This window comes from Filicampus tigris, chromosome 10 (assembly GCF_054856515.1).
Source record: "Filicampus tigris isolate MCC_2025a chromosome 10, RoL_Ftig_1.0, whole genome shotgun sequence".
Lineage (NCBI taxonomy): Eukaryota > Metazoa > Chordata > Actinopteri > Syngnathiformes > Syngnathidae > Filicampus > Filicampus tigris.
In genome coordinates, this window is record NC_141226.1 from 7,601,013 (window position 1) to 7,619,793 (window position 18,781).

The 18,781-nt window shown below is 40.0% G+C and overlaps 1 protein-coding gene and 1 long non-coding RNA gene across 2 annotated transcripts; one reads left to right on the forward strand and one right to left on the reverse strand.

The window, feature by feature from the left end:
* The first annotated feature begins 9,662 nt into the window (after positions 1-9,662).
* LOC147140597 (cysteine/serine-rich nuclear protein 1-like) lies at positions 9,663-18,539 on the forward strand. Its single transcript, XM_086044062.1, has 5 exons — positions 9,663-9,810; positions 12,216-12,428; positions 15,357-15,619; positions 15,690-15,983; positions 17,091-18,539. Exons 2-5 carry the CDS (start codon positions 12,221-12,223, stop codon positions 18,048-18,050), a joined length of 1,725 nt encoding a protein of 574 aa, XP_085900188.1. The 5' UTR covers positions 9,663-9,810; positions 12,216-12,220; the 3' UTR covers positions 18,051-18,539.
* On the reverse strand, positions 15,674-18,695 carry LOC147140598 (uncharacterized). The gene is made up of 3 exons (XR_015088506.1): positions 17,985-18,695; positions 16,419-16,510; positions 15,674-15,843 (listed from the first exon to the last, which is right to left on the reverse strand). It is a non-coding gene; the product is annotated as an uncharacterized LOC147140598 (long non-coding RNA).
* Between the last annotated feature and the right edge of the window lie 86 nt (positions 18,696-18,781).

The window sequence follows — 18,781 nt, forward strand, 5'->3', positions numbered from 1 at the left end:
TATGTATGTAGAGTAATATGTATGACCTGCTCCCTTCTTTAATCTTGCTCACCAAGCACCTTTACATTATCAAGAGTCCTATAATATTTTTGGCATTAAATTTGCCATTATTTGAAATAAAGCTAACTATGAATTTGTATTGGTGTGTTTATTATGGATTGGATAATGGATGGATGGATATTATTATTATATCATTATATATTTATCATCTAAAAAAAAAAGTTTGCATATTTTCCATACACATTTGAACTTTTGTTCACCCCACCTACGAATGACCTGGCTAACTGGCAGTTTTAACATTCAAACGTCGCCGTCGAGAGCCTGCCTACTCAAAGGCCTATTGTGACGTCCTACAGTTACTCAAAACGAGCAAAGGACTATTCTGACCTCTAGCGGAGAAGAGAGCTGCTGTGACGGATACGGCACAGTAAAACGTTGAAACATTATTCTATAGTAGCCAACAGAAGGCGCCAGAGTAACGTCAACGTCCTTCTTTAACATTCAAATGGTTGAAGGGCTTTTATTGAATCATCTGTTCTTCATTTAGAACGATCATTAGAAAGTAATAGTAACAGCAGCAGTAGTTGTTGTTGTTGTAGTGGTAATAGTAGTAATCATAAAAAAATGGTAATAATAATAATTCTATGTGTTAAAATACATCCATCCATCCATCCATTATCTGAATCCTCACGAGGGTCGCGGGCGTGCTGGAGCCTATCCCAGCTGTTTTCGGACAGTAGGCGGGTACACTCTGAAGTGGTTGCCAGGGCAGACCATAATACATTAATAATAATAATAATAATCATAATAATAATAATAATAATAACAATAATAATCATCATCCATAACGTATCCTATTCAGGGTCAATCAATCATGCTCACATTTACAAATATAGATTCACATGTAACATAAGCATACATGGCTTTGGGATATGGGAGGAAACAGAAGTACCTGGAAACCCACACAAAGCAAGAGGAGAACATGTTGACTCCACTCACAGAAGGCCTGAGCCAAAATTAGAATTTCCTGGTAAAAAATGTGTTAGTCCTGCAGGGGAAATACCATTTGTCATGTTTTGAAAAGCGCTATACAAGTGACAGCCCATTATCATTACTGTACACTTACACATAATCTATTAGAAATGCTGTGCTCGCTTTTTTTTTTTTGATGGGGGGGGTTGCGGTTCTGCATTAGGTTTTGAACTGCCGACCTTCCAGAACCTTAAGCCAAATCCTTAACGATTGAGCGACTGTTGCCCCATTACTGCATGGTCCTAACCTCTTACGACAATATCGTGTTTCCAGTGCAGTCTGTCTGCAACATATTGTATGTGCAATAATTGATGAGTCCCCATAAGTTGCAAGTTTTGATCATGTTGCTGGAAAACAGCCCAATGTATGGTACAGTACTCAACTGTATGTTGTGCAGTATTTCCTACTGAATAACACATGATTCATAGCAGTCAGTAATGCATGTGTTTTGCAAAGGAAGCAGTTGAGAGTATGCGAATGGGTTGAGCCTAGGTAGGTGGGGGTGGGTGTTGGGGCGGGGTGGTAATCACAACAACTCCGCTCCACGGACCATTGAGCGCTGATGTGAACAGCTGAGAGAAGAGCAGGTTAAGCCCTCCTTCCTCCTGCCTGCTCCTACCAGTACTCACATGGAGCCACACGTGATAGCAGACGCCAACAGCACAAAACTGGGCTGGAATTCCAAGAACACACAAGCTCTTACTGCTGGACTGACACACACACGCACACACACAACCGCACACACACAAACACTTTCCCGGTTTGTAATCATGGACTTATATCGAAACAGCAAAAAATCTATCTTTGATCAGTGACACATTCCTTGGGCTAACACTCCTGTTAAGTGCATGTCGTATGACACGGGACTCTTTATACATTTGTAAGAAAGGTCAGCACAGTTTCTCACTGTTTGTCTATCTGACAATGTTGAACGGGGGTTGTCAAATGCAGCCACAGCTGCTTTTCTGTTACACATACAGCAACAGATAAGACCTCTTGTCTTGTAAACTGTGTGACTGACCTACTTTACTCTCTGTGCTACAGCTTGACTTGCTTTCAGTCTGAGTGATGGATGATGCTTTGGAAGGAAACAATAGTCAATGTCCCCCTTGTACACAAGAATTGGCACAAATACATTCCAGATAGGTGAAGAAAAAAACAAAACGCAGTACAGAAAGACTATTCTAAAAGACTTTTTAAAAGGTTGTACTGCTCACACACACTTTAACTCATTTAAATATATTAAAACACATCTTTAAAGGGGAAGTCAACCCAAACATGTTTTTTTTACAGAATATGTTTATGCAGGCCCACTAGTTGAGACAGGGCATTCTGAGTAATATTGTGTTTGTGGAATATGAGTTAAGCAGCTAAATCCACCCGCTTGTAGTAATCTCAGGGGGTGGCCATTTTGTCACTTCTGTGGACTGAAAATTACATCACAGTGTCTCATTTCTCAGATAACAATCATCGCTCAACGTCCGAGAACAGGTGAGCTGTGATTGGTTGTTACCTGAGCCCTGAGACACTGTGATGTCATTTTCAGTTGACAGAAATGACAAAATGGCCGCCCCCGGAGATGGCTGAAAACGGGTGGATTAACTCTTATTCCACAAATGCAATATATATCACAATGCCTTTGTTTCAACTAGTGAGCCTGCATAGACATATTCGTGAAAAAAATGTGCTTGGGTTGACTTCCGCTTTAAAGTATTCCTTCGTGGTGTTATTAATAATATAATATTAGTAGCATCGTGCTTTTTAAGTTTTTTAGTTATCACTCTCACTGGCTCGCACAGATCTCCGACTAAGAGGTTAAGCACGCTTGCTTTAAGATGTTTATCTGTCACTCCCAGTTGAAGTTTATTGTAAAAGTAACGCACAACACAAAAGAGAATTTAACATCTACGTAAACACCAAAATGTTAAACCAAATGCATTAAAATATGACTCAGAGACATAAATTGTCACTGCTCTGTGGAAACAACAACTGCAGCTTGGTAGGGAACTGTGTCTGGCTCTTCCTCTCTTCTCTTGATTACTTTGCATCCACATCCAGTAAAGCAGGGGTCCCCAACCTTTTTAGCGCCATTGACTGTTTTCACATAAAGTCATACTGCATTTTGATGGACTGGGATGAAAACAAATTAAAATAACTGATTAATTATACAACTCACCATTATCCCATTAGAATTCATCAAACCCGTCCCATCTTGGAGTAATCTTTTTTTTTTTTTCGTTGAAAAACTCCTAAGGCTTGCCTTTTAATGGTGGCTGCATATGCCCAAGCAGTTTTGATGGCGCGATTGCCTCATTTGCAAGCCTGCAATGTGATACATATGATGAACATATGCAGAGTGTGTTACGCATGTGAGTCAACTTTAGCAATAAAACTGAACTTTAAGTAGGATCCTGATATTGTCTCTGAAAACCAGCGTTTTTCTTGGACTGTTTCCCTTTTCGGGGAAACTCTCCAAACATTTGGTTTTTTTTTGCTTGCTTGTGGGCTTACTTTTTTCAAAACAGACCCAACATGACACGTTCAGTCACCCTGCAGCCCAGGACCTGGTGTTTAGGAATCCCTGCAGTAACTGGTGTATAGTACATTTTGATCAGGAACAGAAACAGTAGTTCTAACCCTAGTGATAGCACGGAATGAGAGGTGTCCAGGTAGCACGGAATGAGAGGTGTCCAGGTCGGCCCTTAAAGTGGAAATCAACCCAAACATATTTTTTTCAAAAATATGTTCCCAGCAGGTCCACTAGTTGAAACACGGCATTCTGATGAATATTGCATTTGTGTAATAAGAGTTAATCCACACGTTTTTAGCCATCTCAGGGGCGGCCATTCTGACACCTCTGTTGACCGAAAATTACATCACAACTGCTCAGGGCTCAGGGCTCAGGGGCTCAGTTTCAGAAAGCAGGTCAGCCGTGATTGGTCGTTGCCTGAGCCCTGAGCAGTTGTGATGTGATTTTCGGTCGACAGAAGTGACAAAATGGCCACCCCTGAGATGGCTAAAAACGGGTGGATTAACACTTATTCCACAAATGCAATATTTGAAAAGAAGATGTTACATAAGATGCCTGGGAGGAGACACAATGTGGTTTACATTTCAACAGGTAATTTGACAAAAATGAGAGATGGGGAAAATTCTGTTGCCATTCATACATAGGAATAAGTCATGTCTTTCTGCAAGTTTAGCAGCTTTGCGCTCAATTAAAAAGGCCCACATTTCACACAGAGTAAGTCAAATTGTGAGTAAATTGAGAGGCGATAAATTCAGTATTCAGATTTTTTGTTATATTCTTGTTTGGTGGTGTGCAATAAAAAAAAAGTAAAACCAGTAAAGCTAGGGAAATGCTGAATTAAATGATCTGGGAAATAAATAAATAAATAAAATGTGTTTTTCCAGTATGCTTCTTCCTGTTCGTACATTAGTAGGAAACAAAGCAATACACATTTCAACACTATTTGAAAATGTAAATTCTGAAAAACTGAAAATAGCATTTGGTGAGGTTTCACATGTCAAAACCTTGTCAGACTTGATCAGAATATCACTGCACTGTATGTGGGCCATCAGTGGGGGTGCCTGACTGAGCCCGGAACGGAGCCACAAGAGCAAGCGGCAACCTGAGAGGCCGCCACAATGTAGGTTAACTTTAAGTTACATAACGTGAGGAATTGAAAGCACACCGATACAAGACGAGCAGGTTTGGGTTAAGCTCACCCAAGCACACCGGTAAGATGCAGACTATTGGTTGATGATAACAGGAAAACAGTATCCAAGAGGGAAACCTGGCGCAACATTGCCTTTGTGTTCATTTGACCCTTGAACAGCATTCAACCTGAAGCAAAATGAATAGAAATCCAGATGAAAATCTGGGTCAGTTATCTTATAGTTATAATGACTGTGCTGAAAACGGAATAGTAACTCTGAATGCACGCATCACTGCCAAGTTTATCTTCATTCCGGTACTGCATTTTGCTGATTTCAGATGTTGACTCTGTTCCTGCAGTGAGAGCACTGCACTCTTGTGACCTGGAAAAAGTTGGCTCATCTCCCCGTTATATTTGGACAGTCTTTACAACAAACCCATGATGATGCAAGTCATAGGTTTCTTTAAATATCATGTTAATTTTGTGCTATGGGCGCCTCAGCCTGATGTCAAATGCAATGTTGTTACATACATTCACAGGGGAGAGGCACTGAGCTCTGCCGCAAATATCTGCAAGTAATTGACCCCCCGACTCCCAAAAAAGGTTTATAATTGCTGGTAGATGCCACAAGATTGTGGCGAAGCCCTACTTCTGTCTAAAGAAGTTCCCCAAATCACTTCAGTGCGCATAGTTCATTGGCACCAAGATGCCACAAAATGGCAGCAAAGCACTGTTTTAATGAAGCTCCACAACTCATTTCAACATAGTTCGCTGGCACCCATATGCCACAAGATGGCGCCACAGCACAAAAGCAGCAAATAGGTAAGTTTTCAGTGCATATCGGCAAACATTTTTTTTCTCAGTTAGTACAAATACGGACGACTTAATTGTTCTTTGCGTGAAGGAGTCCTCAGTCCCAGCCAAAGTGGGTCAGGCGCTCAAAACACACATCCTTTGCTCAGCCAATGCACTTGACCCAGCAGGTGTTAGTACTGTTTTTGAGTTTGAATCAACAAATCAAATACCGTGTCAACATGGAGTCAAAGCTCAAGCTCAAGGGTATTTTGTCTTTCTGTTCATCTGTCTTTCCATCTGTTAATCTGCCCCGCGCTCTGAGCAATGAGCTTCATTTTCCTCCCAGTCAGGGACAGCGAGCAGCCTGTGATTATCTTTAAAGCAGGCACTGGAATGTTAATCCCGTCTAGATTTGACCGTCTAATCAGTCATATACGAAAAACACTAGAATTCATAGTTGGAAAGTTTCAGAGCAAATGTGCATACTTTTCATGGGTTGGGCTATAAATTACACTATTATCTGGTTGAGAAGAAATGTATATCTGAGAACCATAAAAGATGCAGCTTTTTTTTTTTTTTTTACCATAATCTAAAGTCTGCTATGTCTTTTAAAACAAAAGGAGTCTGATGGTGGTTAAGTGTGTTTGATTTACTGTATCATCGCAGAGGAGCTCCAGAGCTTTTCTAGGGATGGGCTCCAGCTCACCCGTGAGAACAAGCTGTGTAGAATATGGATCGATAGCTGCATTTAGCAAACTGATGAGCATCCCTACCACAAACAATCCCAATTTTTATATTTTATTTGCCCTTTTACCCTCCTCTCCTCAAGATAAAACTGTAGGGATTGATCCTCGCTTCATGACAAATGCCAAAATGTTATTAAAGGGACACTTGGGTGAGCTTGTAAAAACGACATTAGTACTAAAATGCCCACCTCAAAAGCCTCTGTAGTGATTTAAGGTCTTTTTTTGTGATTAGTTTTACGACAAATTTCTGCGCCCCAAAAAGGGGCGTAGCTCATGTTATCTTTTCGGTCTCAGCGGTCTACGTCACGCGAGGAAGGCATGCTTGGTAATATTGCTCGCTTTGTCAGTTCTGTTGTCTAAAACGGTGACCGATCGCCACCAAAATGCAAATGCACATTACTACTCTTGTCCACTTCAAACTGTGAAAGTATAAAAGTGTTCTGCACAATAGTTTGGATTTATTGACATAAAACGGGATCTCATCATGATCACCTCCACAAAATCAAAAATACCGTGGCAATTGCTCTTCCACTTTCACAAGCTGAAGCGGACAAGAGGATGAATGCGCACATGAACCCCGATTGGTTATATTTCGGACATTTAGCGACGCCAAACCCGTGTCTCAGGAGGGAGAGAGACGCGGCTTGCAGCAGAAGCAGGCAGATTGGAGCCCCCCGCTTCCCTCCCCGGTTAAAGGTAGGATTGGGACAGCGGAGGTTTAGCAACAACTAGCTTCAGGCCGTTAAAACAAAAGGCGTTAGCACAACAACATTAGCTCCTTACTGTCTGCCCAGCGTGTGGAGGTGAACATGAGCCTGTGTGCCTCGCCGTCCTAACCGTAATCAGCAAAGAAGCAGTGTTTTTTGTTTTTTTTAAAGTAATGAAGCAGTGTGCGCTGGTTCCAGCCTATGTAGCTCTGCTGACCTCCACATTTCCTCATTGTCATATAAATCAGCCACGGAGAGGTTAATCCTTTTGATATGTTGAAGTGGGCATTAGTACAAATGTCCACATAAATTTTGGTGCCAATTGATGACCGTTTTTGAACGTTATAAGCAATGAAAGCACAATGATTTCCAATGGAGAGTTTGGAATCAGTCCCTTGCGTGACTCCGGCCGAACAAGGATAGAAGGGTAGGGGGCGCGGCCATTCTGCTCATTAACAAGGGGCGTTATTCATAGTCAGTTATTTCCTAATTTCTCCCAAATGTATTGATAAAATAGAAAATGACGGGCAGAACGGTAGTCGACTAGTTAGCACGTCCGCCTCACAGTTCAGAGGTCGTGGGTTCGATCCCGGCTCCGGCCTCCCTGTGTGGAGTTTGCATGTTCACCCCGTGCCTGCGTGGGTTTTCTCCAGGTACTCCGGTTTCCTCCCACATTCCAAAAACATGCTTGTAGGTTGATTGAACACTCTAAATTGGACTGTCTAAATTGCCCCTAGGTGTGATTGTGAGTGCGGATGTTTATTTGTCTCTGTGTGCCCTGCGATTGGCTGGCAACCAATTCGGGGTGTCCCCCGCCTACTGCCCGAAGACAGCTGGGATAGGCTCCAGCACTCCCCGCGACCCTTGTGAGGATAAGCAGTCTTGATAATGGATGGATGGGTAGAAAATGACAACTTTTTTCATTTTCCTGATCAAAAAATATATAAAATGAACTTGTTAGTGAAAATGTGGACATCCCGGGCGAACACCGTCCATTTAATGTCAATTTGTACTTAGTTTGCTGTAGTGTAGAACAGCAAAATGTGTGTGAGTCCTTGACTTCTTAAATCCCCACAACTAGACAATAGTTTCTATGCAATTTACTTTTAAATACCGAAATATTGTAAAATTGACTGCAATTGTTTAGCTAAAACATGCAACCAACAATGGGAAAAATATCAGTTTCTTACAGATTCTCGTGTCAGTGGATTCACTAGAAATGCTTAATAACGAACATTTCTGATGTGAACTGGAAACAAACTGCGACAAAAGTGAAAATAATTCTATTAAGAGCTGCACGAGAGAGTCAAAATGTTAGAAACAACTTTCAGCAAGACACAGTGCTCTACCTACGGCAGCCACTCATTTTGGGTGAATTAATACAGTACTTTATTTTATAGTGTCGCTCAAAATTGAACATTATTGTCACTGTACAAGTCGTCTATGGTTACCAAATATATACTGTGTCCATTGAGTGTTCATGCTGTGTTGTAAAAATGAAGAATTGTTATAACATGTATATAAAGTAATAAAGCGGGACTGTATAATATAATATACACATACAGCTGATATAACAATCTGAACACCTTTTTTAAAAGTGTTATTATGTGGATGTTACAGAGTATACTTGATTACATTCGCTTTTACGTATCAATAGCTGCAAGAAATTATCAAAAAGTACAAGTGATGTAATGGCCACCAGCTGGAGGTTGTTGTTTTTTAAATTGATACTTTCAAACATAATTGTTGTATAACAAAGTGAAAATATCTGGAATGCAACAAACACACACAAAAAGCCAGCATATAAGAAAAATTAAATAAAAAAATAAAATAAAATAAAAATAAAAATAAAAATGTAACGCACAATAAACATTCATTCGAGATCAACCAGAGATAATTCACGAAAAAACTGTAATGTAAAAACATTTTTCTTATTTATTGTTGATATCAAATTTCCACGTAACAACATAAGATTGATCACAAAGATGTGTCTTATGTACAAAACTCATAATAATATCTTTTACAGCAATTGGAATAGTATGACCAGTTTTGTCCACCACATATATACCTTTCAAAATCTTTCCAAAATTGTGACGACACAGGGCAATTACAAAATAAATGCAGAATTGTTTCTGACTCACTTCCACAGAAGGTGCATTTATCATCTACGTCAGTGAACTTGGAAAGAGAATTACTGTATTGCCAGGATAAATGTTGTGCAGTATTTTAAACTGAAGATCTCTTATTTTGTTTGAAATTCAGAATTGAAGGGGCCATAACCATGTTCTTCGCCAATTTATGTCAATTAATTCTGTGTTTCAGTAGAATTTACAACTGCCAGCTGGAGGTTTAAAGTTTATTTATCTCCCGTTACGTCACTGCTTTGGCAGAACTGGACTGGGATCGAAGAGCAACGATCCTAATCACGAGCTTGGCTCGTGGTCAAGATGGTTCCCCCTAAACCAGACTTGTTTCGTTTCTCACGACGGTCCGTGGCATTGAAGGTTTTATGTTAGTACAAAACTTTAATGTCGTTGCGGTATGTTGTTCTATTTTATAACTTTATATACTTAGCACATTTTGACAACTGCTGTGGTAGCATTTTATTTATATTGTAATTATGCTAGGGGTACGGGTATTCTGCGTTACGTTGAATACTGTATGGGTTAACCTCTCGATCTCTTGTTTATACTCTTTGAGGTGTGCCAGCAGTCCTGAGGCGTTCACGCTGGCTGCCTGTGTCTGCTACTACAGTGAAACATTAGCTTCACACAAACACTGACGAGAGGCGCAGCTGGCTGCAAGAGACCGTCAACTCTGTCACAAACCCACACTTTTTTTTTTCATTATGCTGCTCTGAGTACATACGTGGTGAGTACATACATACATACATACACAAATATATATATATATATATATATATATATATATATATATATATATATATATATATATATATATATATATATATATATATATATATATATATATATATATATATATATATATATATATATGGATTTTTGGAATCATGCATTATGGTTTTAATTATTACGTCACTATATACCGCTTTAGTCCAGTTGAATTTGGGGTTATTGCTCAAATGTTAATATTTAAAGCGACATGCTGTCATTGCCCTAGAGAGCAGCAGTACTGTTTTTGGACCGGCGACTCTCTATATATACCGGCGTCGGTATATGCGTGTGTAGCAAAGAAAGCCAGAACAGTGTTGCCATTGTAACTAACTGACATGTCTCTGCAAGGGGTGAAGGGGTCAGCCGCATAATGACGGTTATTATAGGGTATCAGGAAATGACTCCTCCAGTCAAAACTGACAATATTCCTTTAAGTGTCACTCATGCTAGTGTACTTTGCACGTTTAATAAACACCTTCATCAACGTCAACAGTGTGGGTCCACTCTAGCTTCCTTGTGCCTTTAAATAATAGAGGGGCTCTCAGTGGAGAGCACAGTGTCTTTCTGATGTAAGATACTATACTAAATACATTCAATGTAATGGTAAATGGGTGTAAAGAAGCAGTGAGTCATTAGAAATACAGTCTTCTGTGGCATCTGGACACTGTCTGAAGTGTGCCTCATGTTTTATTCCATACATATTTGTTGATTGAGCCAGACACACACACACTGAATGGCTGTGCTAATTGAGGATGGTGGAGAAAAGCAGCCTGTCAGTTCAGATCAACCAGAAGGGTTACTGCTGTTTACCTGCTGGATTTTATGGTTAGAGGAGGTTCCAGCTTTAACCTTCCAGAATCTTGAATATTTGTTTTATACTATGTTGACTATAAAAGCTGCAATTGTAATGATTAACCGACTTGCTGATCAGCAGCAAGTGACTAAGTCAGCTCATGTTTTGAAGGTCGTCACATTTTCTCATATTTCCCATTTCTTCACATCACATTTCTACTGACAATGACATTTGAATGGGGAACATTGTCAGTGAAATATTTGTTGTTGTTTGACATTCTTTGACCACTAAAAAATCAGTCACATACTTCCTTTCTTGGCATACACCCAAGACATCATACATGCCTTTCATGCTTTACAGAAGTTAACATATTATACACACTGCTTGTGTAATAAACAGTGACAGCCATATCCAAAGTAAAAGCACTGGATTCCATTACGCTCTACTTTCACCAAGTAGCTTTGAAAAAGCCCTGATATACTTTTAACCCACAACATTTGGATAAATAATCTTTATGTACGTCCCCAAAATAGCAGTTTCTTAACCCCACTCCAGTCTCTCTCTTTCCTTACTGGCTTCACCAAAAACATGAGGAATTGCTGGAATGTTAATTGCCCTGCTGGAGAAACAAAAATAAGTGGTAATTTTCATTCATATCAAACTGTCTTAAATGAAGTGCTCAGCTGTTTGGTGAGCAAAATTCCAGTTCACATTTAAACACGTTTTAAATGTCAAAGATGAGTGCTATCGATATGCTATTATCTTAAACAAACTAGTTGCTTAAAACCGGCTTGGCGAGAGGATATGTAGCTCTCTTTCATAAAACACCTTGTCTTTGAACTTTAGGAAAATGATGCACAGTATACACAGACATGTGGAGTGTCGTATTTTGTATTTAGTCATCTTTCATTAGTACGCAGGTGAGCTTCCTGTTCTTCCTTGCACACCTTACCATGGTCTTTTCTACATACTGCCTATCGTGAATTTGTGACCCATTAGCACAACCACAGGGGAAGCTAATTCATAATTGCATCCAGACTTTTCCAGGGCAGGTTTTTATGCCAATTGACTTGGCGTTACACTTTAATGCGAACGTGTTTCATTCATTTGTGCAGTTTACTTCCTTTCATATGTCAAATGACTCCAGGCAAAAGAGTAATTAAAACCACAAAACCCGTGGTTTGACATGCGCAGTACTGGATACAAATACAGTGGTGCCTTGACCTATGAGTGCCCCTAATTAAGAATTTTATTGTGTGGTCATATTTTGCTTTGCATTGTGAGCCCAAATAAATGGCTGTTTGCCTAAATGTGCCCTGCAATTGGCTGGCGATCAGCCCAGGTTGCACCCCGCCCCTCGCCCAAAGTCAGCTGGGACAACCACAACCCTATAGTGAGGACAAGCGCCATAGAAAACAGATGGATGGTTTTACTGCATTTTCTTTATGAAATATGGTATTTTTAGGGGACTGGGATAAATTAATGACAATTCAATTCATTTCAGTTATTTTTTTTTCTTGCTTATTATTATGGTGCTTTTTTTTAAACGTCATGTATTTTACATGCAGAAATCATGTCAACCACTCTAGCCAAAACAATGGCAGGTGTCCTGAAGCGAAAGTTTGCAGCGGTTGAGGAAAACCCCAGCTACTCTTGCTCTTCCTCCTCTCCACCATCCTCTTCACCCACATCTTCCGAGTGGGAGTCCGATGGGGAGAGCGGTTACTCTGAGATGCAGGATTTTACACCTCACAGCCCCTCTGCGCCCACCTGCTTACCCAGTGAGTATCCCAGCCGACGAGCCGTCTCGAGCCCCTTCCTTATCTGACCACTTCCCATTAATGTTTTATAGGAGTGTCTCTTATCACACTGCAGCAGCCCTATTATGACTTACTGATATGAAAATGCTAACCTCAGGGCTGTTTTTGATCATGTTGGGAGAAATGTTCACCTCAGCTGTCCGTCCTCTTGTGCAGAAGATTATTTTTTTGAGCATTTGGGTGCAGTGGAATGTACTGAATTATACAGTATGAAGTCTAGCTTTAAAAAAAAAAAAGAACACACAATTTTGTATCAGAAAGTTAACATGATTCTGTGCAAAACAGTTTCATTCCTCTTATGAAGTCGCACAACTGAGTCACGGTGCAAACCGGCTGAGTGCAGAGCATGCTTTTTGGACATACAGACACACAGCCTGAGATTAGCTTAGTCAGCTGGCTTCGCTTGTTTACTGACTGGTGGGGCAAGAATTCATCCTCAGTTATGTGTGAAGGTCAGAAAACCTTTTTGAAACCAAACTGTTAAATGAAGCAGTAACCTCGGGCCTTACCTCACTGAATATAGACGTGCTCTCTTATTTTCTTCCCCCTTTGCTTTGTTTTCCAGTAACAACAAGTCTCTTTTGCAGGAAGTTGGTATCCATTTAACCACATGTTGTTAAGTTGTTCATTTGGCCACCCAGAGACCTGTACAGCAAATTGTCTGTGGCAAGTCAAAATTTGCCTCAAGTCTTTCAAGACTTTGTCTAGTTTAAGCAAGGGTGATGGCGCTGTTTACATCATACACATTTATGACCAAGATTATTCAGACCTCATTCCAATTTTGGCTAAAATTGCGTTTTTATTTATTTTTTGCTGGAAATGACCAAGGCCTATCAAAATAGTTTTGAAATTGTTTAGAAAATTCTTTATAGGCCTGACAAGTTTGAGGACACTATATATTTTTGCACCATTAAAAAGGATGCTGGTAACTTTGAGCATGAGCTGTCCTTCTTCAGCTCAATCCGTTCAACTGTAAACAGGATCTGACATTTAAGGCTTTGGAGGCAAGTTGTGGTGGCCCTGTTAGAGGCAGTGCTGGCCCTGTATATTCATGATATAATACAAAAGGTTTCAATGATTATTTCATATTCTGCATGTTTATGCCTTACAATTGCATTCATGGCCATGACTGTGTACTAACCTCACAAAATTCAAGACAAAATTATTAAGACATTTACTTAAATGAAGACTATGCACAAGATATTTATTTATTTATTTATTTATTTATTTATTAAATAAAAGCAGTGGTCCCCAACCTTGTAGCTACAGTTTTCATCTTAGGACATATTTTGAAGGCTTGATACAAAAAGAAATATGATTATGAAAAATATTACTCATCATTAGCTCTGCTTCAGTGAGGCCAGTCATATGCCGTATACCGTCAAGTGTTGCAGAAGTAACGACAAAGTGCCTGAAAGTGTCTTGGTGTTGGTGTGTGCTGTCCTACAAGTTCTATGAATCGCAATCCTGGCCACGTTGCGTTACTGGCACAATACCCCTGAAAAATATCAAAGTTTTTGGTGGTGCTGATGTGTGTGCAAACTTTCATGTGTTTCGCCCAGGCTTGGACACTCACAAACAGCAGATTTTTTCTTTGCAAACAGGACGGTAACAGCATGCAACAAAAATGAAACGCCTTTCATCAAGATTAGATGAAACACCCAAAGTTTGAAGATGATAGGATAAATTCTCTAGAAAGTGTTTGTTAAAATATGACCTCTATGAAATGCCAAAAATGTTGCCAAATTCCAAAGAAAAATCAAAATAGCAAACTTATTGTTAGGTTTAGCATATGTCTCCTAAGACTTTTTTGGCTGTTACATATGCCTCCTAATTTTCATAGATCTATGTAGATAAAAAAAACTTTCAGAAAACTCATAGACTTTGTGTTTTAACATAATGAAGCCCTCAACATTCTTTTAAGAAAATAGGTGGTACGTAAATTTGGTGAACTCAATAAAAGGAAAATGTCAATGAATAAAACATGAATTTCCTTTTGCCAGTAGGTGGTGCTACCGCTACGATGAAAAATAAGTTCATTGACATCTTCAGGTCTGGCTGGACTCATGAAATTTGTGACATTTTGACAAGATAGGAACATCTGGGTCATGGCACTATTTGTGTACCAAAATGTTTTCATAGCGATATCTTCAAGACATAACAATTAATAAGCACCTGATTTTTTTTATTACTACATACAGGGGAGTTAATAAGTATTTCTGGCGAAGGAATTATGAAATGCAAAATCTGTGTCCCTGCTGCCGTTATATAATATGTCAAAAACTCAAGATACTCATTCTTGTCTCAGGAATTGAGAAGGTACAGTTTGAAGTCAGTCAGGTGAAATCTGTAGAGCAAGGGTTCAAAAGTTTGACCCTTCTAAATGTGCAAAAATGGTCCAAATTTGTCCATTCAAATAAATACTTTTAACTCACTTCACATTTTAGGAAATAGATACCAACACTCTTTTGTATGTCTCGGCCTGCGTGCCTCCCAATTTTCATACCCCTAAAAACTTTAAAATATAAGTTATTTTGCCAGGCTTGATGCGTGCACAGTTTGCAGAGTTTTCTTTGATGTTTAGCGGCAGTGTTGTTAGCCTGTTAGCTGCGTAAAAAAAGCAGGCCACGCCCATAAAAAATGGGCATCATGAAGATGTGCTGAATGAATGAATGCATTGAAATATTAAAACCACTACAGAGTTTTTCCACGGGGGTGAATTTTAGTGTTGACATCATTTTTACACACAGACATATTGTATAAGTGCCAATGTTCAGCCCAATCAAGTGTCTTTAATGCATCAATAACCAATTCATGTAAAAAAAAAAAAAAAAAAGATTAAAGCATGTTCATCATCCTTTCCTGTCTCTCTTTTCCTTCCTCTCTCAGTCGGGTCCATTGTGCAAAAGCCAAGGCTGGTAAAGAGGCAGTGTCGTGTACGCTTCGACCAAGTTGCTGTTTTCAGTTTCCCTCGCTGTCAGGGCTTCACCAGCGTGCCCAGTCACGGTGGTGCCACCTTGGGTATGACGCGGCACCACAGCACCCTCCACACGTACACGGTAGCAGAGCATGCATCGGAGCAAAGGCGCCGGCGTAGGCAAAGGCACCTGCTCAGATTAAGAGAGGAGAGATTTGATGCATCCAAACAAAATGTGAGTGCACCAGTATTTAACTCAACCTTGTATCCTCTACATCATCTTACTTTATCTTCTTTTATTACAGCCGATCACCAATGAGGCTGTTGGCCAGAATGAAGCAGGTCAACTCCAAGTTGCAGCTGATGACACCGACGTCCACATCAGTGAGGCCGAGTTGGACGATAGAAGCTCCCTGCAGCCATACTCGTCCAGGCAGCGGCAGGCTCTCCTCCTGGCATCTGGCGTGAAGCGCATAGACAAGGAGGAGAAGAAGCAGCTTCATTCTCTGCGTTTGTCCAGGGAAGCGTGTGGATGTGACTGCCAAGGCTTTTGTGAGCCCGAGACTTGTGCATGCAGCTTGGCAGGCATCAAGTGTCAGGTAAGATCCATAGACCAAGGTTATTCTACTTAACGAAAATGAAAGAAATAACAAAAACTAAAATGGAAAAATAAATGAATGAAATAATAACATAAATATAATAGAGATCATTTTTGTTATACCCCTACTAATTGTAATTAATTAAGGATAAAAATTCCTTAGTTTTCGTCTTTGTCAATTAATTTCGTACATGAGCTTCCAGACGATTTTCAGTATTACTGTACGAATGTACAGAAGGAGAAAGCTTGTTTGGGAATTGTAGTTTACGTTACTTTATTACGCAATACCTATTGACTATTTTTTTTTACTCGACAAATACTCAGTGCATTAAAAAAAGCTGTTAATTGAACAGGACAAACAGTTAAAGCAGCACTGGACAAGAAATCGACCTTAATAAAACATTTTCACAACTCTTTTGATGAAATCTTGACTTACAAGTACAATAGTTGACTGGGACTTCATGCCCTGAGGGGTTTCTGTATCCCTTTTACTGGTACAAAGCAACTTTGTGGAGGATCGGATCAACCCTGGCACATAAAAAAATACAAATGTCATGAGCTGCTTTACGGCATACTCACCTCCCCCTTCCTCCTTTCTCTAAGGACGGCTCAGGATTTCATGACACTACGTGCGCCGGCACGCATGGGAAATGTGGTTGATTTTTGTCAAAACACTACCGCTTTTGTCCACATGGCACCGCCATAATCAACAAAAACTGACAAATGACACAGTGTCGCTTTAAACACACAAATGAAAACCCTTGGAAGGACTCCGACTGACTCCAATTCCTGAAACTAACCGGCCACCTCGATTGCAGCTCCTGACACCACTCACTGGGCCACACCCCCGAAAGTCACAAATTCAACTTACAAATATTACAATTCGTATAGTAAAAGCTATTTATAAAACAGTTTATTCCTGTACATTCTCTTTTATTGTTTTATACAATACAGTGCTATTTCTCATTATTAAAAGCATGCAAGAACAAATTTTTGCCTTTTTTTAGTGGTGCTGGGACACATTAATGGCAGAGTGTCCACCAGAGACAATATTGAGAATTTTGGGTTCATCACTCTAAACCGTGGCGTTGATTTCTTTCACCCTCAGGTGGACCGCTTCAGCTTTCCATGTGGCTGCACTAAGGACGGCTGTGGAAACACCGAAGGACACATCGAGTTTGACTCCAAACGTGTGCAGACACATTACATCCACACAGTCATGCGACTCGATTTGGAGCGGCGACTGCGAGCTGAAACAACAAACCTAGGAGACCAGTCGAGTCTTTCAGAAGAGCTTGTAGAATCTGAAGATCTGAGTGAGACTCATCCTGTGAAGAATGAACCATCCAAGAGTTTCCCTTTTGGATTTTCCTTGGAAGAAGATGATTTTGCGCTTACTATTCCCTCCACTCCGACGTTTAATTTCCTTCCGGAGAGAGCAGTGGTGGAAGAGAACAGCTGCAGTAGTGACATGACTGAATCCTCCAGCTCGTATTCCGATTGCGATAGTGGGCAACTTCCTGCCAATCACGGAGGTGCGCATTGTAACCTCAGCATCTGTGATTCTGAAAATAATAACTACTCCATGTGTCACCATCTGAGACTTATGGCAACGCCACTGACCCTGAGCATTAGCAATTGTGACTCTAACAGCACAACTGACAGAATGGGACCACTCTCAGCAAACTCCTTCACAGACAATAACAGCTCAGTCGCAGTGACAGATTATCTTGATGAAAATGCAAACCAAGCGAGAGACCCCTTTGACGATGAGGATTCGCTTGAAGGCTATCCAAACACTCCCTCCCCTACTGTGGACTATTCCTCCAGCAGGTACATGGACCCGAGTCTCTCTTCGGAGTCCGACCTGGAGTTTTTTGACAGCGACTATCCCTCCGGCCCACTTCACAGCTCATTCAAAGAGGACAGACATGCAGACAGCTTTCATCACCCCCAGCTGATCAGCTCTGTTTATTTGCCACAGTGTGAATCAAGCACCTACCTCCTGGAGTCTCTGATTGGCCTGAATGAGCCGAGCCCAGAGCAGCCTTATGATCACCATCTTTGAAAGGAAATGAATTGGACATTTTTAATAGGCCAGGACGTTGTGTTAGAGAATAATTTACAGAGTTGTTCTGATGTCATGATTTTTCTTTTATCTACGATTATAAGTTTTCAGTGAAGTCCATGCACTTCTATTTGTAATGCCACATTTTTATTTCATGGACTTTTATGCTAACTTTGATATTCTTACTTTCCATTTATACCATTGGCACAAAAATACCGGATTCCTAGTATAGAAATGAGGCCATATGTATGAACCACTTGGAGCATGAGCATCTGTCTAAAATAAATAAATAGATAAATAAATAAATAACTTTAAAAAAATTAAATATTACAATTATTTTGCTAACTGGCCGGATGACCACTTTATATACGAAGCTATCGAAAAACAGTTTAGGTTAGTCATTGTCATGACTGGTAATGAATTGCTCTTTACATGCCTTCCAATATATTTATGTACTGTAGTAATAAATGGAACTATTTATTTATTAAATCACTGATCTCAAGTGTGTTCAATCTATTACAGTACAAAACTAGATATTCATTTATTCGGGCAACAAGAATGGGCAGTCAGTCAATTATTTCAGAGATCTTATCCATCCATTCATGTTCAATCGCACAAAGCACAAAGAAACCTGAAAACTCCACTGCGGGATGTGAGGCAGATGTGCGTACCACTATTCACAGTGCTGCCTGACAGGTATCGGTGAAAAACAATGTGAGGTAATAAAAGCT

Coding starts and splice junctions, on each gene's coding strand:
- LOC147140597 (XM_086044062.1), top strand. CDS start 12,221: ATGTCAACCACTCTAGCCAAAACAATGGCAGGTGTCCTGAAGCGAAAG. Junction 15,620..15,689: donor TTGATGCATCCAAACAAAAT/GTGAGTGCACCA, acceptor CTTTTATTACAG/CCGATCACCAATGAGGCTGT. Junction 15,984..17,090: donor TGGCAGGCATCAAGTGTCAG/GTAAGATCCATA, acceptor TTTCACCCTCAG/GTGGACCGCTTCAGCTTTCC.